We start from the raw sequence: 25,151 nt of genomic DNA, 5'->3' as shown, positions 1-25,151 counted from the left end.
AGTTTATTAATCGAATAAGAATCTATAAATAAGATTTATTCATATTTAGATATTATATACTAATATACTATTGACTATTGTGTCACTCTTTAAGCAGAAGTATTCCCTCGAATTAAATATTTGCCGTTCGCCGAATTACAAGTTTAACCGCTTTTCATTATTACTTTTATTTGATTTTAAAATAAAAAGTATAATAGTTGAAATATTTTAATATAAATTAATGTTATTAATGACGTTCATAATACTTATGCTAATGATAGACGAATTAATAATAATTAATATATTATTTTACGTATTAAACGCTGGAAGAAAAATCCAAATGCCTATAATATATTCTTCAAGAAAATCTTAAGTCCAAATGATCGTTGTTGAGTCATTTATGTGCTAACCCCTCGATAAAAACCGAAATAATTCTTAATTAATTCACGGGCGCGCGTGTGTAGTAGAATAATATATTATATAATATTTCAAGTATTATTTTACGTATGGGCATATAATAAATAAATATATATACATTTATTATACTGCAGATACGCGCTGAATACCAATACCTGTATAATAATCATGTCTATTAAGTATACTGTATATACCTATATAAACACACACGCTAGTCGTAAATTAAAATATACGACTGTTTCGACCGCCGTTTTATGGCTTTTGTCCTAATATTCGCCGCAACCATAACATATAATAATATAATATATAATACTCATATCCTAATAATAATAAAAAACGGATACGATAAAGACATGATGATGATGATTATGGGACAATTAACGGGGAGCTGAATAATATTCAATAGGAATAGATTTGCACGAGCAGTTTTTTTTGTGTGGTGGGCGAGTAGTGGTTACCTATGTACACACACACCACCTTCGTGGATGTATACATTATTATGACTATAGCAACAATAATAATAATAATAATTATTATTATTATTAGGTATTATGGTTAGTTATTATCGTCATCGTCGCAGTGCGCGCGCACATTATTTATTGTCGAAATTAATAAGCAGCGTATATTATAATATACGTGAACACAGGAATGGGCAAAACGATAATCGTCTTGCGAGTAGTTTTGTGTAATTGAACAAATTATGTGTCGTTCGTCTACGGCGGCGTTAATGGCATATTGTGTTTAAATGCAAATTGGCTCCGAAAGAGGAAGTACACGTAAATTCTAAATTAATCTAAACGTTTGAACAATGGATATGTTGTGTGTATTCTTGCGCGCGCTGAAAACGAAAATGAGTATTATACGGAATACGCGCAACGCCGTGTCCGGGAGGGTGAGGGGTAATAACGAAACCGGATTGGTATTGTGTGTGTGTATGGTGTTATCTACTATATTATACTATATAGTATATACCTACTACTACTGCTACTTTACTACTACTATTACTATTACTATTATTATTATTATTACTATTATTATTAATACTACTAGTACTATAGTACTACTATACCACCACCACTACTGCTGTTACTGTTATTACTATGAAGTATTGTCGTATATAATTTTTATTATAAAGTGCACACACTCCTCTCGCTCACTCTCTTTCGCTGTTTCTCACACACACACACACATACACGCGCGCGCGCGTATATTATAATGCACATTCCGTGCCCGCTCTCGGTATAATCGCGCATTTCCGGCAAGCGCGTCGTTGTTGTAAGACTTTACCGGCCTAGTAACTACGTTTCGTGATATTGTAACGTCCGTGTTACATAAGTACAATAATATGTACACAGATATTAGACGGCATAAAGGACTACATGACACGTTAATTGTTACTAAAAATATTTGCATATCTTCTTCCATATATTAAACGTGTTATTTATTCCACCCACCCTTCTCCATGGAGGGCCGACCGGCAGCAGTGACCGCGCTATATCACCATTATTTATTTTAACAATTATTACACACACACACACACACACACATGGGTATAACAAAGAGACGACTAAAGCCACTATAATTATAATAATATAATAAACAGCGCACGCATTAGGTCTACATTAAACGCGTACATATACGATGGACGTAATTAAAAAACATAAAAATGATACGCGTTAAATCAATTTGCATATTATAATATAAAACACATACGCGCATTGTTGATTTAAAACGTAATAAAAACAAATTACATACGCGAGTCGCTTAATTTTCGGTACGATATTGTTAAAAAATTATGCGATGTTGTCGCCGGCACAAAGCGAACAATCGACGGGAAACGCGATTATAGCGATATTATATTGTATTATGCACTAAGCAATGATAGTAAGTAACAGTATTATTATTTTATAAATCGTTATTTTCGATTATAATACCGATTCGTCAACATATTAGCTCGTGAAAACTAATTTTACACATTTTATTCACAACATAATATGTCTTATTATAGGCTATAGGGTTACTACGGGATCTTAAAAATATAGCATCAGAGTTTATTCGTTGAGTTGAGATGATGGTGGTGGAGAGGAGACTAAGAAAGTCTGTTTTTCGAGCTTATATTGATGCAGCAGACGCTAAGGTAAGTAAATATTGTACGAGAAAAATAGGGGCACCGGTTTCGGTGTTGATTAAGTTTTACTGGTTAACCGAGCTTTGATTAAAATCGTTTTCGGAACGTGACGATTCATCACAGCTGTCAGACATTAAGACGTCCGACCCGCCTAAAAGGCCCACCCAGCTTCAAGATATATTAACGCGCACACACATATAATATTTAAATATATTAATGTGATTATATTAACAGCGCAAATCGATTTTTTTGAATGGTTTCGGGACAGTTGCTTACAAACCAGCATAAATTACTATCGTCCATCATCATTGGTGATTTACTGACCTTCTTGAAAGATATTTGAAAAACATTATCAGTTCGTTAATAATTACGATAATTAATTTTATTTTTGAGTATAAAATCATATAAATATTACTGTAATAGTCCTAAGTGTATAGAACCATTTAAATCCATTCATATTAATTTATGTTCTTCACATATCTTTCTTACACTGTACGTGTACATAATACTAAATATCAATTTTAAAAATATTTCTTTTTTAATCAGTTGTGACTGTTAGCAAAAATTCAACAAAACTCTTAAATAAATAAAAATATATAAATTGTTTTATAATAATAATTATTATTACGTAATAATTTTGTGCGACATAATTGGATACTATGTGCACCGACGGAATAGTTATCGCCACAATATTATATTTGTAGATAGATAGATATTATGTAGCGATCGTGACGGACCAATAAACCCGGGTTTTCGTAAATTTCCAGTCCGTGTTTTTTCTTTGTTTTTACACACAGAAAATGTCCGTTAACTATATTAATTAAAATTTGTCACGGTTATTGGAAATCAGCACTACTATGCAGTGCCGATCACCGCGGCGCGCGAGGAGAGAGGCTATATACAATATAATATTATGATATTATAAGGTACCTGTGAGGTTTTTTTCGCCACCGCGGGTAAGGCAGAACGAATTTTTATATAATATTATTATTATTGTCACGGGGAAGTATAGTGTTCGATTCGTATTAAAAAAAAAAAGAAATGCAATCGGTATTAAATATTTGTATAGTAACTGCTGCGAAATAGAATCTGAATGATGTTTGTATTATATATCATTATTATATTGCCGTGGCTTTAAAAGAAAGGATTAAAATATCGAACACGGTAATAGTGCCGTGTTCAAAACAATCGGTCAGCGATGGGAATTATTGCAGCGAGCAAAGAGAAAGTGCAGCGCAATATTCTTAAATCGTGTAAGTCGAGTATTGTTACAGTGCGTGTGTGCGTGTGCGCGCGTCGGTTTTTACCTGAACTAATAGTTACGCTAGAAAAGTGCAGTGATCATGATAATCATGACATGTGTGTGTGTGTGTGTGTGTATACGTTGCTCGAATTATAATAACAATTATAAATGAAACGGACCGCGTGTACGAAGGGGCGTTGTTGTTAACAAATTGCGCGCGATGATTGCGTTCGTGATCAACGTTAATAACAGACGAATATTATTAGGTATTATTTATTTATTAAGTTTCGTTTCCTCTATTTATCTCTCTCTCTCTTTATTTAACTACTTTTCTCTGTTTAACTTTTTCGACGCTGCGCGGCAAGTTGAATTATTGACTCTATTCTTCGGCATTGTGTTAGCGGCGGCGGTAGTACAAGTTTTAAGTGTTTAGATTAGATGCGGTATAATGCGCATTTACTTTGACATAATACTACATTGTAATCGTCGTGTTATCATGATTGGACAGGTTATAGTGGTAGAGTTGGTTGTTTTTAAAAATATCAGTAAATATGAATCGGTCGATGATACGTTTATACTTGCGCCATGTATATTATTATTATACATAAATGATGAAACCATATCCCTACGACCGAAAATTAAAATATTAAATTATAGTGATAAACGGGTGAAAAGAAATAAAATTATTACGATTATGAAATGTGCCCGTGGAACCACCACCTCTATTGTCATTGAGTTCAACTTCACTCATAAGATCTGCAAATCACGAACCTCTAGCAACGACCGTTTCGCCAACACCGACCGAACTATAAACGTGTACGATTTTAACTTAGCGATCAAGCATAGTTTATTTACATCTAAATCAACACGTTATAAAAATAACCACACGTCGCTACATAAATTATTACAATAAATATTATTATACGCGTGTGGGTATTAAAAAAAATTAAAATAATTTTATGTTGAAAACGACTTTTATACGCTATACACCATATATTATAACACGCGAGCAAGTATAAACGGTTAACAAATTTTTCATCTGCACGTATGTCTAAATTTATATACACGACGCAAATATAATAAAATAATAATATAAAAACGCATAAATCGTCTATATGATTTATAAGTCATTAAATAATTTAAAAATGAAACGCATTAATAAAAGAAACGTGGCAATGTGTATAACACAAAGAAAATTTTTCACATAGAAAATTTTTTTTATACCGAATTTAGTACAAGTGGGAATTTATTTTAGTTGCAAAGTCACAAAGTTCAACAAAACCGTCTAATAGGTGTAATAGTTCCTGCTGTAAACCAGGAATTAATAAAAAATATCATCGGACAATCGATCTACTTTTGATACCTAAATTAGTCAAAATACCATAACGTATAGTCTTGTTCGATTATATACTTGTTTCATACCAAACCAGGAGACAATAATGGCTGACAGATACAGGTGCCATTAAAAATGAAAATAAAGTAATTAAAAAATAAATATGTCGTTTTTAAACGAAAACTCATGTTTTACTTTTTATTACCATACTATAACATCATTATAATATATTGTGACGTATAAACATATTATAATTCTATAGTCGATCGGCGCAAGGTCTTTTCATGGCGGGTACCTCCTCCATGTACCTACACAATACTCATGACGTTTATGTTACACTTTTTTATTATTATTATTCGTGGATCTCTAAAAGTTATAAAATATATTATTATACTACCATTATGAGATACGGCGGCCGAGATTTTTTTCATATCCTGCGTGTGTATGATAATATAATAATAATAATAATAATATAAAAATATACTACAAATATTCACAGACAATTTATATTATATGTAAATACTGTAAAACCGTCTATACATATAGGTATTAATATGACGCGGAACTCTCGCTTCTCCGTGTACCTACGCCAAAACGGTGGGATTAAATCATTAAATAAAATTAAGTGTATAGTTTTTATCACGTCTGTTATTGCTGTAGACGACGACAATGCGTCAGAAATATTGTATGATAATATAATTTTTGGTTTACGTAAAATATTATACACTCGTGACCTGGAAGCGGTGAATTCGTGAGTACGTGATATCGCGGTTGTATGGGTGATACAACATTTAATAGTCATAATAATAGTAACAATTTAATGTCTTTAACAGCGGTGTGTGTGCATATATAACACGAATTATTGATGTATATATTATAACTATGAGCTTTCTTCGCGCGGGCCATTAGAACGGAGCACGCAATCAGACGAGTGGGTAAGCACACAAAAATTAATTAAGTCTCATCGAGTCGTGTATATAATAGGTAGGTAGTTATAACACGGCGTATAGTAGTATACATTGCGAGAGACACGAACGCAGAGGCACCTGCGGCACAACAATAGTTTAAACGCGCAAAACGATAATAATACTAATACTAATAGCAATAGTAATGATAATAATAATATAAAAGCCAGCTACGAATTTCTCATCGTCAAATGAAAATAAATAGTGATTAACTTTTCTGGGCGTGGAAGTGATGTACGAGCGGCAGAGAGTGGCGGAGTCAGGTATATACACAGTGAGGTGTGTGTGTATTACACGACGAGTGGCAGTAGCTTTTTATTAGCTTTTCCGAGTGTAGAAATGGGATATGTTATTATTGAAACACAGCACCGCGTGCCAGGCGCGAGTAAATCACACGTTCGTATGTATATATATTATTTATATAAATATATATATATATATATATATATATACCCGTAGCAGGGTGGTGCCGCCGTCACGAATAGTGAAAAATGTGTAATAGTGTTATAACTCTCGTTATAACCACGAAACCGTGGAGTGTATTGTTTCACGTATAGTTGGTGTATACTTCACCCACACAACATCACAACAGTAACATTAACAATAATAATAATAATGATAACGACAATAATACCGATATGTATAGAATATTATATCGGAGGCGGTGTCTAACTCAATATTTACTATAACATACCACGAAACATTATATTTTATATATGGTAGGACGCATTATAAGTGTGCGGTATGCTATATAGTAGTATATATAAAGTCAAGTCGATATAAAAATAAAACATTACCGTTATTAGTGTTATTATTTTTTAATGATATTGGCCCGCGCAATACGTATTACGTATATATTATTATATACGCGCTGTATATAACGAGATGTAGTCGTGGTAATAAACGAGTTTTCATTAAATATTTTATTTTCAACGCGAGGAAAAACGTGCCAGAGGTTCGTTTATTAAATTGCACTCGGATATTACATACGTATAATAAGTACGGACGAATATACAGTCAACCCTTAATCGAGTAAATATTTATTTATATATACAATACATACATAGATATATAGGTAGAATACAGACTCGAGAACGACTAATTGGTTTGGCGTGTGTAGGCGTATTTTATGCACATGAACGTGCAGATTGTGATTGTGCTGTGAGTAGTGCAGGGGGAACGGTTTATAGGACTTCGCAATGATTATTATTAATTATTATTACCCATCATAACATGAATTATACCGATGCAGTTGTGACGCGTCTGATTTTGAGAATGTTATTATAACGAACAGTACAGGTTATGTGATATCATTAACACGTAATACTTGATACGGATATATTATCTACGTTTTTAAGATATTAATAATTAATGTATATAGGTACATACAACATCTATGGAATTATTGTCATACCATAGTTATGATAATAATTATACGCTGTAGGTATATTTTAATTAAATTAAAAATGTTTCTATATTTTATCAAGAAAAAAATAAAATAAATTTAACAATAAAATGTTAGCACGCGAAATTAAGTTGTGTAAAACTGTCACAAACGCCAAACGCAGAGTTTGGCAGCAAAGGAACAAGGACAAATTAAATTTATGTACTTTTCATAAAACGATAATACCATACTCAATATTGTCAGATATTATGATTTATTAAAATATCATAGGCTAAACACCATTAATAAGTAATAATATATCTTACAAAAATATTATATACTAACAAATATAGATTTCCAGACCAAAATCGATTAGATTATGCCATAAAAGTTATTATTGTAATTTAAATTATATTATCGTTTAATATATTCATAAAAGTAATAATTTAATGTAGGTATAATATTTTGATTCTCTTGACATAAGTAAAATATACTATAGAGGCTAATATCATCGATCAAATTGTAGCACGCGTTCGTGGAAATTGAGCTTTTTGGTTCTGAAAATTCCGCCTCGATAATTTTAAGCTATATTAAATGCCAAAATCTGTATACATTATACGTTAAGCCCATAATGGTCTAGGAAACTTTCCAAGTAGAATAATATACTGTATACAATAAATAACGATATTACTAAAATTGTTTTAGCATTAATATACATTAGTAATCTTTTTGTAAATTATTTAGTAGAAAACGCTGAAATTAAATTTGGCGATGGAAATTCAACGAGTTTTATTTTTTTTTGTCAAGTCAATAACGTCTACACCTACTGACAATGTGTTTAGAGCACCCATGTAGTTGTTTTATGTCTCGTAATTTGTTTAATTTTGATATAATTACATACCTGGAAAGAAAAGAAAAAAGAAACACTTGCAACGTTGAACAGGTACCTAAATATACTATAGTGACGGCGGCTTTTCACGACAATTTATTGGTGACAGATGATCACGCGTTTCACAATAATTTGCGCTACAATGGATTCGAGAAATAAAGAAAGACGAAAAAACTCTGAGATGGCGGCAGTGTATAAAGAGATTTCGTCATCGATATTATATTATTATTTTTTTTAAAGAAGCGTTCGTTTGGTACCAGGAACATGCGATTTTTATCCATCATAAATATTTTATTTTTGTGTTATTTACGATACGAATTACGGGAAACGGGAGGAAGCGATTAAATTAGCATTACAATTTAATATTCAATGTACGTGTACGACGAAAACGACTATAACGGACGGACGGAGAGAAAATGCGCTCGCAGTGTAATACATTATAATATTATTATTATCAAGCGACTGCCATCGTTTCTGAGGCGGCAGCGCGTCTCCTCCCTATCGATAAATGTCATTTTACATCATCAGCCTTGCGGCGGTGTGCAGGAACGGTTTCGCGAAATCGTCGTCTCCCCTTTCCTTCCCCGTGCACACTGTCACCGCGTCTCATTTTTTCTTTCTTCCTTTCTTCCTTTATTTTTCCTTTCCCCCACGTGTATAATATATATACGTATAATTTTCGAGTCCATTAAGCAAAACGAGGCTCATGTAAATTCGACGCCATCCATCCCTTCCCTCACTTATCTCCTCAACGACAGCCGTTGTCTTGCATAAACCATTCGTGTACCTTATACGCACGCGCACAAAAGCTGTTTATTATTGTTGTACGCCATCATCATACGCCCTGTGTGTTATTTTATATTATTATTATTGTTTATTTTCGTAATAGGTATACCCATATATAGAGTGATGCAAGAGTAGGTACGCGTCAAACACAACGAGCCAGTTTAATTTTTCATCTGGATCGTCAATATGAATTTTTTTTTTACCGACACTAATTTTTGACCGAAGAAATAGCCTAGTATACCGACATGTGCAAATAACGTTAATTTTAGCGGGATTGAGAAAAAAATAAATATTCTAATAACGATTTTAAACAAATAATATTATGTATGTCAGATGTAATGTTATCTCTAAGATTCTAACCATTATTGTTATGTATTAATTAAGATATATTTAATTATTTAAAATAATTATTTTATTAAAGTGGATTAATGTAGATAGTTTGTATATTAATATTTGTAAACAGGTACATTAAACAAGACAGAAAAAGACTTAAAATCGTTCAAACTGCTAAAAATGTTGTAAAATTTAATATATCTAATATCTTTTGCCTGTGATATGATTTTTAGAATGCGAAGTACCTGTAGAGACTATAGACTGGTAAAAAAGGTCCAAGTTGAGACAATAATTTTATAATATATTTTATCGTATACGTAGAATTATAAGTATCGGGGAGGCGTGAGTTATATACATTATACACATTTTTTTTCTCGAAAAGGCATGCCGACAAACGAGGTCGACGGGGCACGTTGCAGATATGTCGTGTGCGCAGTTTTCTCACCATTATAATATTATTTATTTATTATTATTATTATTATTATTATCATTCGAATAATAGACACGTCGTGTAGGTACGTTTGTAAAATACGCGAGTATTGTCATCGGAACCTGCATTAGCTGTGCGGGGCAGCGTGCATTGTCGTGTTGTGGTGCGATCGGCAACAATTGGAATAACGTCTTTCGATATTATAATACATAACAATCTATATAACCTACAGCAGGTAATACACACATTTATAAACTATTTGACCTCGATAATTCTATTACGGTTTTAAAATCTGGTAAAATATATGAATAAGTGTTGCGTGAACAAAAAGTAAAAAATTGTTAAAAACTGTAATTTTTAAATATTTTACAAATTCGAAGATCGAAACAAAACGCCTACCTATTTCTACCACAAGAGGATGTTACCTAATAATAACAATACCAGGAACACTCTACGTTTGTATTGATCTCGTCACTTATTATTGTAATGTGAGCACCATCATTGTTCTCGTAAAATAAAACATGTATATTACTCGTTAATCAAAGTGTTTTTTTATATATACATATATATATAAGAAATTCTATATTGATCCCTACCTATATAAATACATATATCTAAATCGACACACGCACACACTTATATATATATTATATACATATATACATATGATAAATTATTGAGAAGTTACGTAGAAATAAAACGAATAAATAAAGCAATGGGAAGCCAGTTTTTTTTTTCATTTTCCATTTCAATTACACATAATTGGATTGGCCGATGGCATTGTGAGCATAAATACACAGAGTACTTATTTTATGTTATATACTTATAAAGGCATCCATAACTACTATTTGATAAATTAATTAATTGCATACCAAGTACGTTTTAGAAATATTATGTATGTGCCTTCATCTAGAAATAAAATTGAACGAAAACAAAAATCTAACCAAATTCTGATTTGCGTGACGAATTGTCGTAATACTCAGTTAAAATTAATGCACCATACAAGATTGACATTCATTTGTTATATCTTAGAAACAATAAAAGAATTATTATTTGTTTAATATGGACAAGTACAATCGTTTTAATAATTATTTTCTAAAGCACTGTTTAAAAAAATATAGGTTGAGTATGCTATACGTTTTAATGATATACATCTTAAAACATAATATCTATGTAATATTTAAGTACATTATTCGTCAACAGCAGCAGCAGCTAATGAAATGAGTAAATCGATTTACAAGAGCCTATACGCACGGTAGCAACCCGCAATTATTTATTTATTTTTCAACCCTGCAAACTATTACAATACCCCACAATATAATATTAACGATATTCTAAATTAATAATACCTAATGTTTTTCTATTTTAATAACACTAATTTCAACCACGATGACATTATTTTAAATTTTTACTATTATTACTATAGTACTACAATACGGCCAAGAAACATAGATATAGGAAGGTTTATTTATGTGTTTAATTACTACATACGATTTTATGATAATCGCGAATTAAGAGAGAACTGTAAGCTAAAGGTGTGACAAACGCGTAAATACTACTATAATTACTCAAACTTAAAACGATATTGTAAGGTGAGTCGTCGTTAATTATTTTTAATCAATTATAGACCCATTGATCCAAACAGACACTTAAAAATGAAACTTAGTTAAAATGTAACACACGTCATCGCCTCCCGCTATAGCCATGCCATTGTTTATATATACTATATTTATATATATAAAATATATTTGTACAGCTATATCGCGGTGATGAGACGACAGCAGTAGAAAACGTAAGTATGTATGGAATAATTTCACGCGGTATTACGTTATAGGTATATAATATTAATAATAGTGTCATTGTTAATTAACTACCGTTAACACAGCAGATACCGTCAAGGTAACAGATGCGGAAGCGAGGACTACAGCGGTTAATAAAATAAATGTAAAATTGTGGTTATCAACGGTTAAGAGTTTTCTTCTGAATATACATATCCGGCCGTTTATATTCCTATACGTATATATCATAATATTGGATCGTCTTTGGTGATCTTGCGGAGGATTTAGGTAGAATACTGGCGCGACCGCCGTCTTGCGTCTACTATACATCGCGAGAAATGTAATCGATTTCCGACGTCGTAGACGAGATCCGTGCGTGACCGGTATACGTACAGACGCGTTTTTCTGTTGTCTCCGTTGTTAAACAAACCATAGGTACGCGCCGCGCGGTAGGCCGACCTGTCGGTCGGTAGACACTAGTACTAGTAGTACTAGTAATAATAGTAATAGTTGTAGTAAAATATAAAAAATATATTATATATACCGATATAAAATATACAAAACATACTAATAATAATAATAATAATAATAATAATAATAATATTACAGTGCTGCCGCCGAGTAGTACGATATACCTATATTATATGTTATAGGTAATGTCTTTAGGCGGCGGCGGCAGCGCGTAATATTATTATTATTTTTTTTAAAGACCGTTTTTTCCTCCTTTTCCTTTTTCCGGTGTGCGCGCGTTTTAATTCCAATAAGCGTCCTAGAGCAGGAAAAAAAAACTCCCACGATTCTTTTATGAATGAAACGACGACGCGCGCGAGGAAACAACGCACTACGATCGATATATATACCTATATATCTATACACATAACGATTTATACCCATAGTTATTATAATATAAAATGTATATTATCGGAAAAAAATTAAACGTCTTTCTCCCCACCATGTACTACGTATTCCGAGAAAGCAATGTGAGAATCGGTTTTCCACCGGTGAGCCGTTTTACTTGGTTTCACGACGCGCAATGTACACGCGCGTTGCGGGTACATTATATATTATAGGTACCAACCTATTATAATAGTGCTGCTGCTGCTGGTGGCGTCGACGTTTCATGAATGAAAACCGTCAAGTCATCATCACGCTAAACATTTATAATTTATACATTTATAATATACCTATATCTATATACGTGTAAAACGAACACACACGTATATCTTTTTTTCGTTCTATTGTTGTGAATAGTCTTGGGCAAAAAAAAAATTTGTCGTTTATTTTGTTTTACGGAAACACCGGAAACGTGGAAAATTATCCCGCTCAATAAAATACACTTGCGCGCACACACATCCAAAACCGAAATAACGCTATTTGCATCAATGCATTTCGATTTTTAAACACTTATTCTTGGTTGTTTCAATGAAATCGTGTCCATAAACTGTTAAAATAGTATATACACACACATGCATAAACACTAACACACAACCATGTGAAAACAAAACACAATGTCGGCGAATCGAATTTTACGTGTATTATTATTATATAAAACTGGTATTAAAATTTAAAAAATATTGCGGTGGGAATTCTTCTGTCGCTACTATTTATATGTACTATTGTTGTCTCCGGTCGTCGCCGAAATTGATTGATTTATGAATATTATTATAATTCCACAAATTCCCTGGTCTGCTCTTGGTGGACATGTAAATTTATGTCACAGTTGCCCCGTCCGTAACAATCGAATCGATTTTTTTCTCTTTATACACATACACAATCATTATAATACTATTATACAATTTTATCAGTTCGGTCGGTTTGTTCAGCTGTGCGCATGTATAATATAATATAATAATAATATGTAAGAGTGTCTCGGAGCGTATTACAGGTAAACATACCATAATAAAATACACATCAATTGCCTACATATTACATATTATTAAACTATTATTATTATGTGAGTACACTAAACCGATCATAACAAATAATGAGATAAATCATAAACCAAAATTAACTAAATGATATACATAATATATTTTAAATATTATACGGAGAATGTGTATATATGTGGCACATTTCCGACGTCAAGCATACAAATTCGGTATTCAACAACGGGGAGTGTGGTGCGGTAAGGTTAGTACCTAACAGAAACGAAGACGTGTTATAAATGTTCGAACGTATATGATGAGTAGCAGTAGCAATATATGTATGATATAACATATATGATACAAAGTCGGTGTATATATAGTTTGTAATAAAGACCGATAGCTATCCCTCTCCTGCTGCAGGTCCACCACATATATATATCTGTGTGTATACGAATATACACATATAGTGACCGGTCGCGCGTTATCCATAAAAGTCCGCAAAAAAACGAGCCCGGTGGGAAAACTCACCCCCATCATATATATATACTCTACGGAGGAGACAGACGGAGAGAAAAATAGAGAGAAAAAGAGCTAAGGATCCGCAACAGCAGCCCCGTAGACCATATACTAACTTCATGTGCCGGAACACAGTGAAATCAGAATAATATACACGCGTTACGCACACATTGGCAAACCCGTACAGACTTTTATGTATGAGTGTGGGTGTGGGTGGTGTGAGCGCGCGTGCGGGCAGCGAACGGAATAAAGTCATCGTCGCTGCGACGGAACTACTGCCTGCACCACACATGCCCTTGGGACGAATAACACAAATAGGACTTATACACACTATATACTCTCTTATACGCGGGTGTAATAGCAGTAACAACAGGGCAGTAGTGGTAGTTGTAGTAGTTTTCATGGATTTACTCAACGAGTCCTAGTCGTAATTTTCGTCCGTCCTCTCCCCGCCGCCTTATACTTGCACGCAAACACACACATATACATAAACTTGTATATATATATTATACATATGACACTACAAGAATGGCGAATTTATATATGTATGTATGTTATGTTATGAGATTTGTACGAGTATATGGCGTGTTGTGGTCACTACGAATTTTATTATTATAACTCCAAACCACGCTCCGGTTTATTATTGTGTCATCGCGCTGGACGCATCAGAAATAGTGTAAATAACACATAAAACAAAAACTGAAAACGGTTTTTCATATATACACACCCCGCCGTATAATAAAAATGTATATGCGAGGGACGAATATGTGACGCGATAGTGTCTTTTATATTCAAAACCATTTCTCGTGTACAATAATATTATATTGTGTGCGTATATTCCAAATTGTTCAAAAGAAAGTATTAAATTAAATTTTTTATAGTAATCATTCATTTTCAAATGTCTAATTTCATCCCGAAAAATTAACCTTGTTTTAAATACCAAGTTTTGAACAATCAATTTCTACCGGAATTGCTTAATAAGTCTTTCGAAGAAAATAATTTTGTACTTACAAGTGAGTTATTTTAACAACGGCATAACTTTTGGAACATTTTATCGTTTTCAATTTTAATGTAACTGAATTATAATGAATTAACAGGGCATAATAATTGTACAAGGTAAAATAAAATGTAAAACAAAAAACTTTATAACGTCGTTTTTGAGATACTAAAACAATTTATTAATACTATTTATAAATAAGTTAATAAAGTTATTCAGTCACATTAAAGTAAAATTATCTGTGAATATTAAATGTGTGGAATTTATCATGAATTAATAAAGTTTTACAAGATAGTAAATCAATTAATTTATGCATTTGAAGTTATTTTACTGAAATGTTTAACAATAATAGTCTACAGTAAAAATAAAATATTAGTATTAATATTATCTAAACAAAAAAAAATTATAACATTATTAATTAATTTAGAGTGATTATAATTATTACGTCGCATGTAAAACTATTAGAAAAAACATTTATTATTTATTTATTTTTAATCTCTTATTGATAAAAGTATGGATAGATTAGAGTATGGGTATATTTAGTGAAAATATAAATTTTACATGTTTTAATAGTTTGGGTAATTCGAATTCTTACATTTATCTAAAACATAGCATTCAAACTAAAATATTGTATCACATTCCATACAATATAGATAAAACTTAGCAATACAATGCCAATATAACCTAAGGCAATTGAATTGTATTGCCAGCAACTATTGTAAACACCAGTTTTGATTAAAAGATTAAAATAGTACACACTAATAACAATGTTTAAGGGAATAGTAATCTTTATTATCTTGTCAAGTTTTACAAGATAGCTATATTAGAGCCAAGTTTAAAATGTATAATATTATTATAAAATTATCAATGATGATTAGCGTAATTGTACGGTATTAAAAATATATTGTAAATACATCCGATTTTTTTGTACAATATAATATTAATATATTATAATACTATTAAGATTTTGTAATAGAAAATGATAAAATTATATAGAATCATAATTAATCAGAGTGAGAATTTCAATGAGCGTTCCAAGTATGCTAGAGATATCATGTTATAATAATTAATATAATATATTGCAATATTTAGGGACTTTTACGATCGTAATCGTAATCGGTTTGTTGATAATTCCTAGTTTTCTAAAAATATATTTTATAGATTGTCGGATTATCGCGGTGACGACGATTACAAGGAGACATAAGTTATAACAGTACATAGGTACTACCTGAAATAATCACACATTCACACGAGTGATCGATGCGCATATCAAAAAATTTGGCGCTCGTGCTAGACAAGAAAACCAGTACTTGGTGACGTGTGTGCGTGTGCCCCTAACGATGGCCCTTACGCACCCCGTCGATGGTAGAGTAGCCACCCCTCAAAGGCGACGAATTACGGGTAATTTAAATCTATTTATAGGTACTTACCGTCGTCAAATCGACGTGTGGACGTAGATACGTGGTGCCCGTTGACAACGACAGCCGCACCTGGTTCTCCGTGAGAGACACCGCTGATGCACTCTTCCTCTGACCCATCCTCGAGGACCTTGACCGGTCTAGATTGCTTTCGGCGGGACATGCGGACGACGGTGATGGAGCTCTTGTGCGGAGACGATAATGAACGACGCGATGACAGTCGGCGCGGATTTACGTTTATCGTATTTATTGCGATTATGACGGTTATTAATAATTACGCCGAAATACGTGTCTTCGGTTTCGGTGGTGCTAACTGCGGCTTAGCCTCGTTAAAAAACGGACTTTGTAAGACCGAAAACGATGGAAAAAAGGCTAACAACAGAAATGATGCTGTTATTTTCCGCGAACACTACGAACCGAATGCGGCGGCATTTTCGGATTCGTCGCCATCGCGGAAACCCATCTCGTCGGGGTAGGGCTGCACCTACACCGCCGGGCACCGGTCAACTCTCGTCGATACTGCTGGCGGTGTCGTTACAGTTTGTACACGCCGGACACGGAAACGATAAATTATTTAAACGATAAAAAAAACTAGCAAATATTATTTAAATGTCAATGATTTGAAAAACAAATAAAAAAAATGTAAGACGCGTAAAAACGTTTAAAATCACCTGCTACTCGTAACGACGAAAACACAATTTAACTGCGGTAGTCCGATGCAGCAAAACGATAATGATGAAAATTATAATAATAAAAATAATTGTAACAACAATAATAATAATAATAATTGAAAGTAATGTACGTAATAATTAAAAAAAAAATAAAAATATAATAAAATAATGTACCACCGTTATGTTACGTTGTTTAAAAATAAAAACGAATTGCACGCGCGTGCGAGACGTACACGACGACTCGTTCGGCAGCGGAGTAGCGATGGACATCGCTACGCTGATTTTGCCGGGACGCCCGTGCGCGGCGGTCGTCTTGTCGTGTGTGTGCGCTTGCGATCGCGGCCGCCGCCACCGTGGACGCGAGAGCGCGATGTTGCGCGTGCGTACTGGCAGCGCGGTGGGGTACGCACGGTGACGGGCCGAAGGGCGGCGGTGGAGACGGGCTGTGGCGATAGAGATGGATCGCGGCCGACCGACCGGTAAGCACGCCGAACGAGACTAAACACGGACGAGGACGCGGCGTCCGTGTCGGTGGCGGTGGCGGCGGTGGTGACGCGCGCGCCTTTTCCTCGCCGCCACGGTGTCCGCCGAGCTGGCTGCGGTGGCGGAGGGCCGGGTTAGTGGGGGTCGTGGCCGGCCGGTGGGCGTGCTCGTCGTCCCGTCCAATGGATGACGAACCCCGCCGCCGCCGACGACGACGATACCGACGACGACGACTGCGGCGCGGCGACGGAGGCCGCCGTGGCGACGGTACCGCCACCGCGCCGCCGCGGAAAATGAAGGAAAATATTAATTTCCGGACGCCGCGTGCCGCCGCCGCCACCTCGGCTATTATTATAAAGATCGCCGTCGATTTTATACTCACGCGCGCGGCACCCGCGACGAATTAATATGATTGCCATCCGAGAACACGTCTACAGTAATAATTAAATTATACTGTTGTAAGACCATATACTTGCTGTTTCTACTGCTCTACAAGAGGATCTGAGGATGTATAATGTATAGGTATATGCGTGCATAACGCGTACAATTTTTTTTTTATTTTCATTGTTTTAGTGCGTGTACATTAAACGCTGTGCAGCGGTCTAAAAAAGTAAACAGTTTTGTCATTTCGATTAACCAAGCTCACAGCAATTACATAATTATGCTTTGTATTTTGATTGATTACAACGCTATTCTCAATTTGCAGCAACATATTATTTACTTCCACTGCGTGATTAGGTATTTAAAAATTAAATCACTGGGATGAACATATATTTACGAAACATTAACTGCAATTTGTAAGCCTTATATATTTCGATATAAAATCGAATTTTTTGAAAATCTAACCAGATCACACATGAATATAATAGACTATCGAAAATCGAAAAACTGTGCGTTCACTGCAGTGAGAAATCAATTATATATTCGATCAATCCATTTACGTTGACCTAATTATTATTGTAATTTAGTGTTGTTGCTGTACAATACTATATAGGTAAATACTAACATAAATACCTATATAAATAGTATGGTATAGTATAGTATATAACTGTAATTGTATTTTAAAGTGTTCCAGCGCGTATGTATATAATGATTAGTATTAAATATATAGAATAATTTTTATGCATATTCGTTCAGCTGAGACGACAATACTGTGACTATTATAGTAAACTATAATAAACTATTATAGTATTATAAATTGTTTTTTTTTTTATCATAATTAAGTATGCGTATATAAAATATGCATAGTTGAATACCAAATGAATTTTCAGTCTGAAAAAAAATTTAAAGCAATATTGTAATCGAAAATTACTGCATTTCCATTTATTGATATATTGTAAATCGGTGGTTTGGCGCAAAATATTCGTAGGTCACTACCAATCAGAATTCAAACAATATTATTTTTGATGCGCGAGAAGTGTTTTGTATTAAAAATGCAAAACTAACACGATAACACAATACGATAATGCAGCGTAGTTCATTGTTATATATTAGCATCCCTTGTTTTACTACCACAGCCAGATTATTATTGTATATATAGGTACTGAATATAATATATATTACCTATTATTAATTCATATGAATTAAAGATCTGAATTCATCAATAATAATTATATGTTTTCACTAGATGTATCTATAAACAATATGTTAAATAAATATAATAATATATTATATTATTATAATTTAAAAATTAAAGTTCGGGAGTTTCTCTTACCCTTCTCTCTAACCTATCACACCAAATGTGTTTTTGCTTATATTATTTATAATATCGATTTTTTTACTAAATATTAAGAAATACACTATATCTGATTATTTATTAAACTATATATTTCTTAGAATCGTTTTTAATTTTTTTTTTATTTTATCTTTGGGCTATTAATTGCAATAGTATACCGATTAAAGTTAATACGTTGATACTCTGTTAAAATATTTAAAATGTATGTACCTATAAATAAAGCTACACGCTGCAATCATGTGATTTATGACATAATTATACATACTATTTATGAATTTATAAAGGTATAAGTATACTAATTATACTAAGTACACTATATATATGGTTATTATACGGAATTACGGTATATATATGTATATACCTATATAGGTATCTATATTAAAAGTATGTAGATACAATACCATCATGGTGTAAAGTTAAAAACCTATAATTTATGAAACTAATTTTATTTTAATTTGTCTGTATATATTTTATATAGAAGAACATTCTACAATAGGTACGTACAATTATTATCTATAAAATAATTATCTTGCAAATTGCAGTCCAAGTACCAATTTAAAATTATAATAGGAATGCTGTTTACAATATAGATAGTTAATGTACAGTATGTATAAAATAAATAAATATAAATTATAACCAAAGCGTTCTAACAATTGGCGGGGTTATGGAATTTGTATTTCCCCTACAGTCTGCAGCAATCCTCATTTGAAAATTCATAACACTGCAGGAAAACACTACATATATATACATGTAAGTAGGCAGTTGAGTAGGTATATATGGAAAAACAAAAGGTAAGTACCTGCATATAATTATAACAAAGGGCCTATTTATAAATAACACAAATTCCAATACATCGACCATATAACATATATACAATATACATAGTACACAGTGATTAACAGCTTATTATGTTTATAAATATAATAATACCTACACAATAATATGTAAGTACTCGAGCATTCAATTTTAACTATATATACGTATGTATAATGTTTATATATACTATATTGTATAGATACTGTATCTACAAAACTATTTAATGATATGCGTACAAGTATACCTACATAATATGAACGTGTGTATTAAATAATGTGCATAATACACTGCGCGGCAAACTTATATATATATACGAATTAACTTGCAGTGGTTGTGGTATATAGTTACATGTTTTAAAAGTGTAAAAAAAATATTATTTTCGCATATGCACTCGCAAATATAAATATAACTTATAAGTACATTATTTTACCAGTTGAAATAGTTGAATGTATATTAGGTATTCGATTTTTAAATCTATTTATACCTTCGCACTATTACTGTCTTTATACTTTATATCACGACTTAAGTAAATATACATTTATACACATATAATCTCTTATAAAAAATAATAAGAAGGTATAATATATTGATAATAATTATTGTTTTATTATGACATAATAAAATAATAACAATTTGTTTGAATAATTAAATATTATGTGCATATCTTTTTTTCCTTCTGAAAAATAAAGACTATAAAATTATTAATTCAAAATAGCGTTTTAACAGAAATCAACAATTGAAAATAGATGAAATCATTTAAAATGTAGGTATACCTACTTAACAATTATCTGTAGTCTGTAGATAACATATCTGCTATAATATATAAGTGATTATTTTAAATAGTGTTTAATTAAATATATTATTTGATTTATGTTTAATATAAATTAATACCATACCGTAAACGTGTAAAAAGCTACTTATATATACATGTCAGTATAGTTATATAGTACAGCGGGTTCTTACACTTTTGTAGATCACGGATCCCCTAACCAATTTTTTTCGAATACTTTTCTTGTACAATACCGTCATGTATTGACGCATATTATGAATTATAAGGCAGCCACGAACTTCCGACATGAGTATCACGGAACCCCGGGGGTCGCGGACTACAGGTTAAGAACCACGATATAGTAGGTAATATAGATATACTACGTTGCTGTCTTATAATTATAACCAGCTATTTATACTGGTAACTGGTTAGTGGTTATATCTAAATAATACAATACAATTTTGCGAGAAATTGATTGCAGATCGCATGTTATAATAATATGTTTATGATGTTAAGTCCAAAGCAGTGTTTTAATATTATTTATTATCATACTTATAAGTTATAAAACTTAAAAATATTGACTTTAGTCTAAATTTTAGCTTTAAAATAAGAAATTAACTCAAATATTATTTTATTGTCTATTATACAGTTGTATGTTATATGGATATACCGCCCTGTTTGTCCTGTCAATAATTGTTCATTAATATTTTTGAAAAAAGTTTTAAAAATTATATTGCACGTAAATAAAATTGTATAGAAAACCATAATTATTAAATACATTATAGTGCTGTTTTAATATACCAATTTTTTTAAAAAAAAGGATAAAATAAAATAATTCTTTTCATACTATTTAAAAATTTAATACAGCTGATTTGTAGAATTATTTATTGATGTAAATCTATTTAAAGTTGAATTTTTAACTTTCATTAATATATATTGCAAATAGTTCCGTAACTTTTAAAGTTATAAAGGAGGGATAAAGCACATGTCATTATACAGCGTGTGGTTATTAGGTATATATACCTAGGTGTGTATATTTAAGAATAAACACATCAAAAACCTGGTTTTCAAAAGTTTTTGATTTGTTCGCAATAGTGGAACACCAACACATTGAACATTTTATAATTTAAAGACTTTTGTATTATTTGTACATTATCTTTAATGATTTTTACTCACATTTCCTGGGTAATACACAAGCTTAATTTTTTTTCACGTTATATTCACGTGATGTAGACAAGTAAAAACATAGAATCATAATTTTTGGAGTGTCGAGTATTTTAAAATCAATAATGGTAATTCTAAGTTATGCATATACGTATAATTAAGTATCTACAAAAAGAACTATGCATTTTAGAGAACATTTCCATTTTATATGATTTAACTTTTAGAGAACTATTGCGTAGGTATATTTTTTTAAGCATTTAAAAACAAATTCGTATCAAATATATAATGAGGCTGTACGCTATATACAGATTTTTCAGTTTTCTTTTGGGAAACACGCTATAAAATGGAGTTAACATGCGTCTCGTTTTATCAGTTGATCCATTGACTAAAATAATGGGATAAGGATAGGACGTGGTCAATATTCAACTTGTATCTACGGCTATATTATATGTCACGTCAACGTATATTATGGATATTTAATATTATGTTAAGTATGTTTATTGTAACGAATCACAAACACATGCGTTATATATATATTATATAAAACTATTATATACATTTAATAAAAGGTACCTTATATAATTAATATCGCTCGTAATTTAAAATCATATGTACCCATATAGAGCGAGGAAGAGAGGATTGTGCAGTTTTAGAGGCATTCGATAAGTTTTTCATTGATCATATTCGCACCAGGACAAAAACTTTTAATGAGCGAATCGGATCAAGCAACTGTCAATAATACTTAGTACTGTAATCTGTTATACGACGTGCTAATAATCGTATATGTAGTTTTTTAAAAGCACCCTTTGTAAATAAATAATCCTGTTTAGGTTGTAACTTATAAATTTACAAAATTAATATATTGACACAGTATATAATTGCCGTTAAATGTACCTATATAATATTACTTATTTACATATACGTAAATGTATTCATATAGTTATTTTTTTTTTTTAATTCGACTATACAAAACCATATTTAAATTAATTAATAATTTCTATCATTATAGTAAATTTCTGATTTTTTTTTAATTAATGTTAGTAAGTTATATGCAATTTTACCATCGGTTGTATTATCAGATGAAATCGTATGAGTACCTATGGCTTTATGGCTTTATATAGTTACAAATTGAAATATTTCATACAACTGCTTTTTATTCCACACACTAAACAATGCTACATAATGCGCATGCGTTATTGTTTTATTATCACAGACGTGATCGCAAATACGAGAACAGTATATTATACACACATTATATTGTAATTGCAATCATTTTATAGTGAGCATAATACAATTATTTTTGTTATATATTAATCGGATAAATCTACACAACGTACACGATAATTTAAAAAAAATTATGTATTTAATTTAAGTTGATAAAATAAATCCTACAGTTATATAAATTATTTATATTTATAAAAGTATAAATATATGTGTATAGGGTTTTAATTCAATCGTTATTATTATTTTTGTTTTAATCCCCAGTGCATATACCTTCTCACCCTTTTTAAACGCACGCGACGAGTTTGAATAAATTTGAATTAGAATTACTTATATATTTCGTAGTTGAATTTGAGAAATCAAAACTATACATATAGGTACCTATAGTATATGGTGATCTACATCGGACTATAGGCGACTGTGCATATAGTTACATGCATTATAATATATATATAATATATATATATATATAGGTGTTATAATGCATGTATAGGCAGTATAAGTATCTATCAGCATTCATATAATATAAATAAAATGGTGTACTTTTGTGAATAAAATGCGTAATATAGAACCTGTTTTAATCTATTATACATTTAAATTCAATGAAATTTGTTTTATAAATTGTTTTGTTTAAAAATTTGTACCGATAGTATACTAGTATAAAACGAGTTTTTTCAATTATGTCCTTAATGTTAAATATTATTCAGTTATACTCACCTTATTCCTATTACATTAATTACAATTTAAACTTTTTAAGTGAGTATACATTGTTCACATTGCACATAATACGCAGTAAATTATGCATATAAAATATGTATTTATGCATGACCAATACAATTTAAAATTTTGAATTTAAATATTATAAAATATATTCTATATACCCAACTTAAATGTCACTCGAATAATATTAAATAATCTAAATTGTAAGTACAATATATTATGTCAAGAAAAAAATAATATTTCTATATAAGTTCAATATCATTGTAAATTATAAGTCATAAATATTAAATCATAATAATTATTGTAAACGATATACACTATTGTATGTACCTATCTGTTTTAAGCGATATATTAGGTCGTATATGATGATAAACCTCTATATTTGGTTTTATATGTAAACGAAAAGTATACTTTTAGATCACGACAACATTAATGAAGATCAATTATAGAAATTATATGTTAAATATAATTTAAAATTTAAATTCAATAAAAAAAAGTTTACTTTTTAACAGCCGCTGTTTCAGTAAATTTAATAATATTCAAAGCACATAATAATTAGATTATCTAGAAACGTTTCGATAACAAAACACTAAAAAAGTATACCTATATTATATAAATTAAATACTTATAAATATATATTAATGTGCACGTACACCGCAGCAGATACGAACTATAAGCATACGTATATAATTGGCATGCGCGTAACTTCAATTATGTATAGGTATAAATAATGTTAAGGGACTAATGATATAATTAATCGTCTGATTATTGAAATCACAAATACAAGTAGGTATAATATGTATATATATTATAGCAGCATATTATAGTTATACCTATCTCACCAACCTATACTCACCTCTATGGGCTTTATGTACTTCTTTATCAACCTATACCTATCACGGTGTTCACGGTCGAAATGTTTTGTTTATTTTTTAATTTATACGCATATATAATAGTAATAATAATAAGGTACGCCGTGCGTATATTAAAATATTTTATAATGAATAATTTAAATATAACTTAATTTCAGTATAACTATATAAAGGTAAGTACTGTGCAGATAATGAACTGCACTAAAAATATTCTAATATTTAAAGATACCTATATACAT

The 25,151-nt window shown here is 31.4% G+C and overlaps 1 protein-coding gene across 3 annotated transcripts in view; it reads right to left on the bottom strand.

The window, feature by feature from the left end:
• LOC112600015 (sal-like protein 1) overlaps positions 1-17,262 on the bottom strand; it is an 80,625-nt gene extending 63,363 nt beyond the window's left edge. For all 3 annotated transcript variants that reach the window (XM_025347145.1, XM_025347147.1, XM_025347146.1), the window contains exon 1: positions 16,474-17,262. In XM_025347145.1, the coding sequence (XP_025202930.1) occupies positions 16,474-16,624 (151 nt within the window). In that variant the 5' untranslated portion in view covers positions 16,625-17,262. The remainder of the gene's footprint in view (positions 1-16,473) is intronic.
• Positions 17,263-25,151: the final 7,889 nt, after the last annotated feature.

The sequence above is a fragment of the Melanaphis sacchari genome, unplaced genomic scaffold (assembly GCF_002803265.2).
Source record: "Melanaphis sacchari strain LSU unplaced genomic scaffold, SCAv2.0 Contig59_pilon_pilon, whole genome shotgun sequence".
Taxonomy (NCBI): domain Eukaryota; kingdom Metazoa; phylum Arthropoda; class Insecta; order Hemiptera; family Aphididae; genus Melanaphis; species Melanaphis sacchari.
This window is presented reverse-complemented; position numbering and strand designations above follow the sequence as displayed.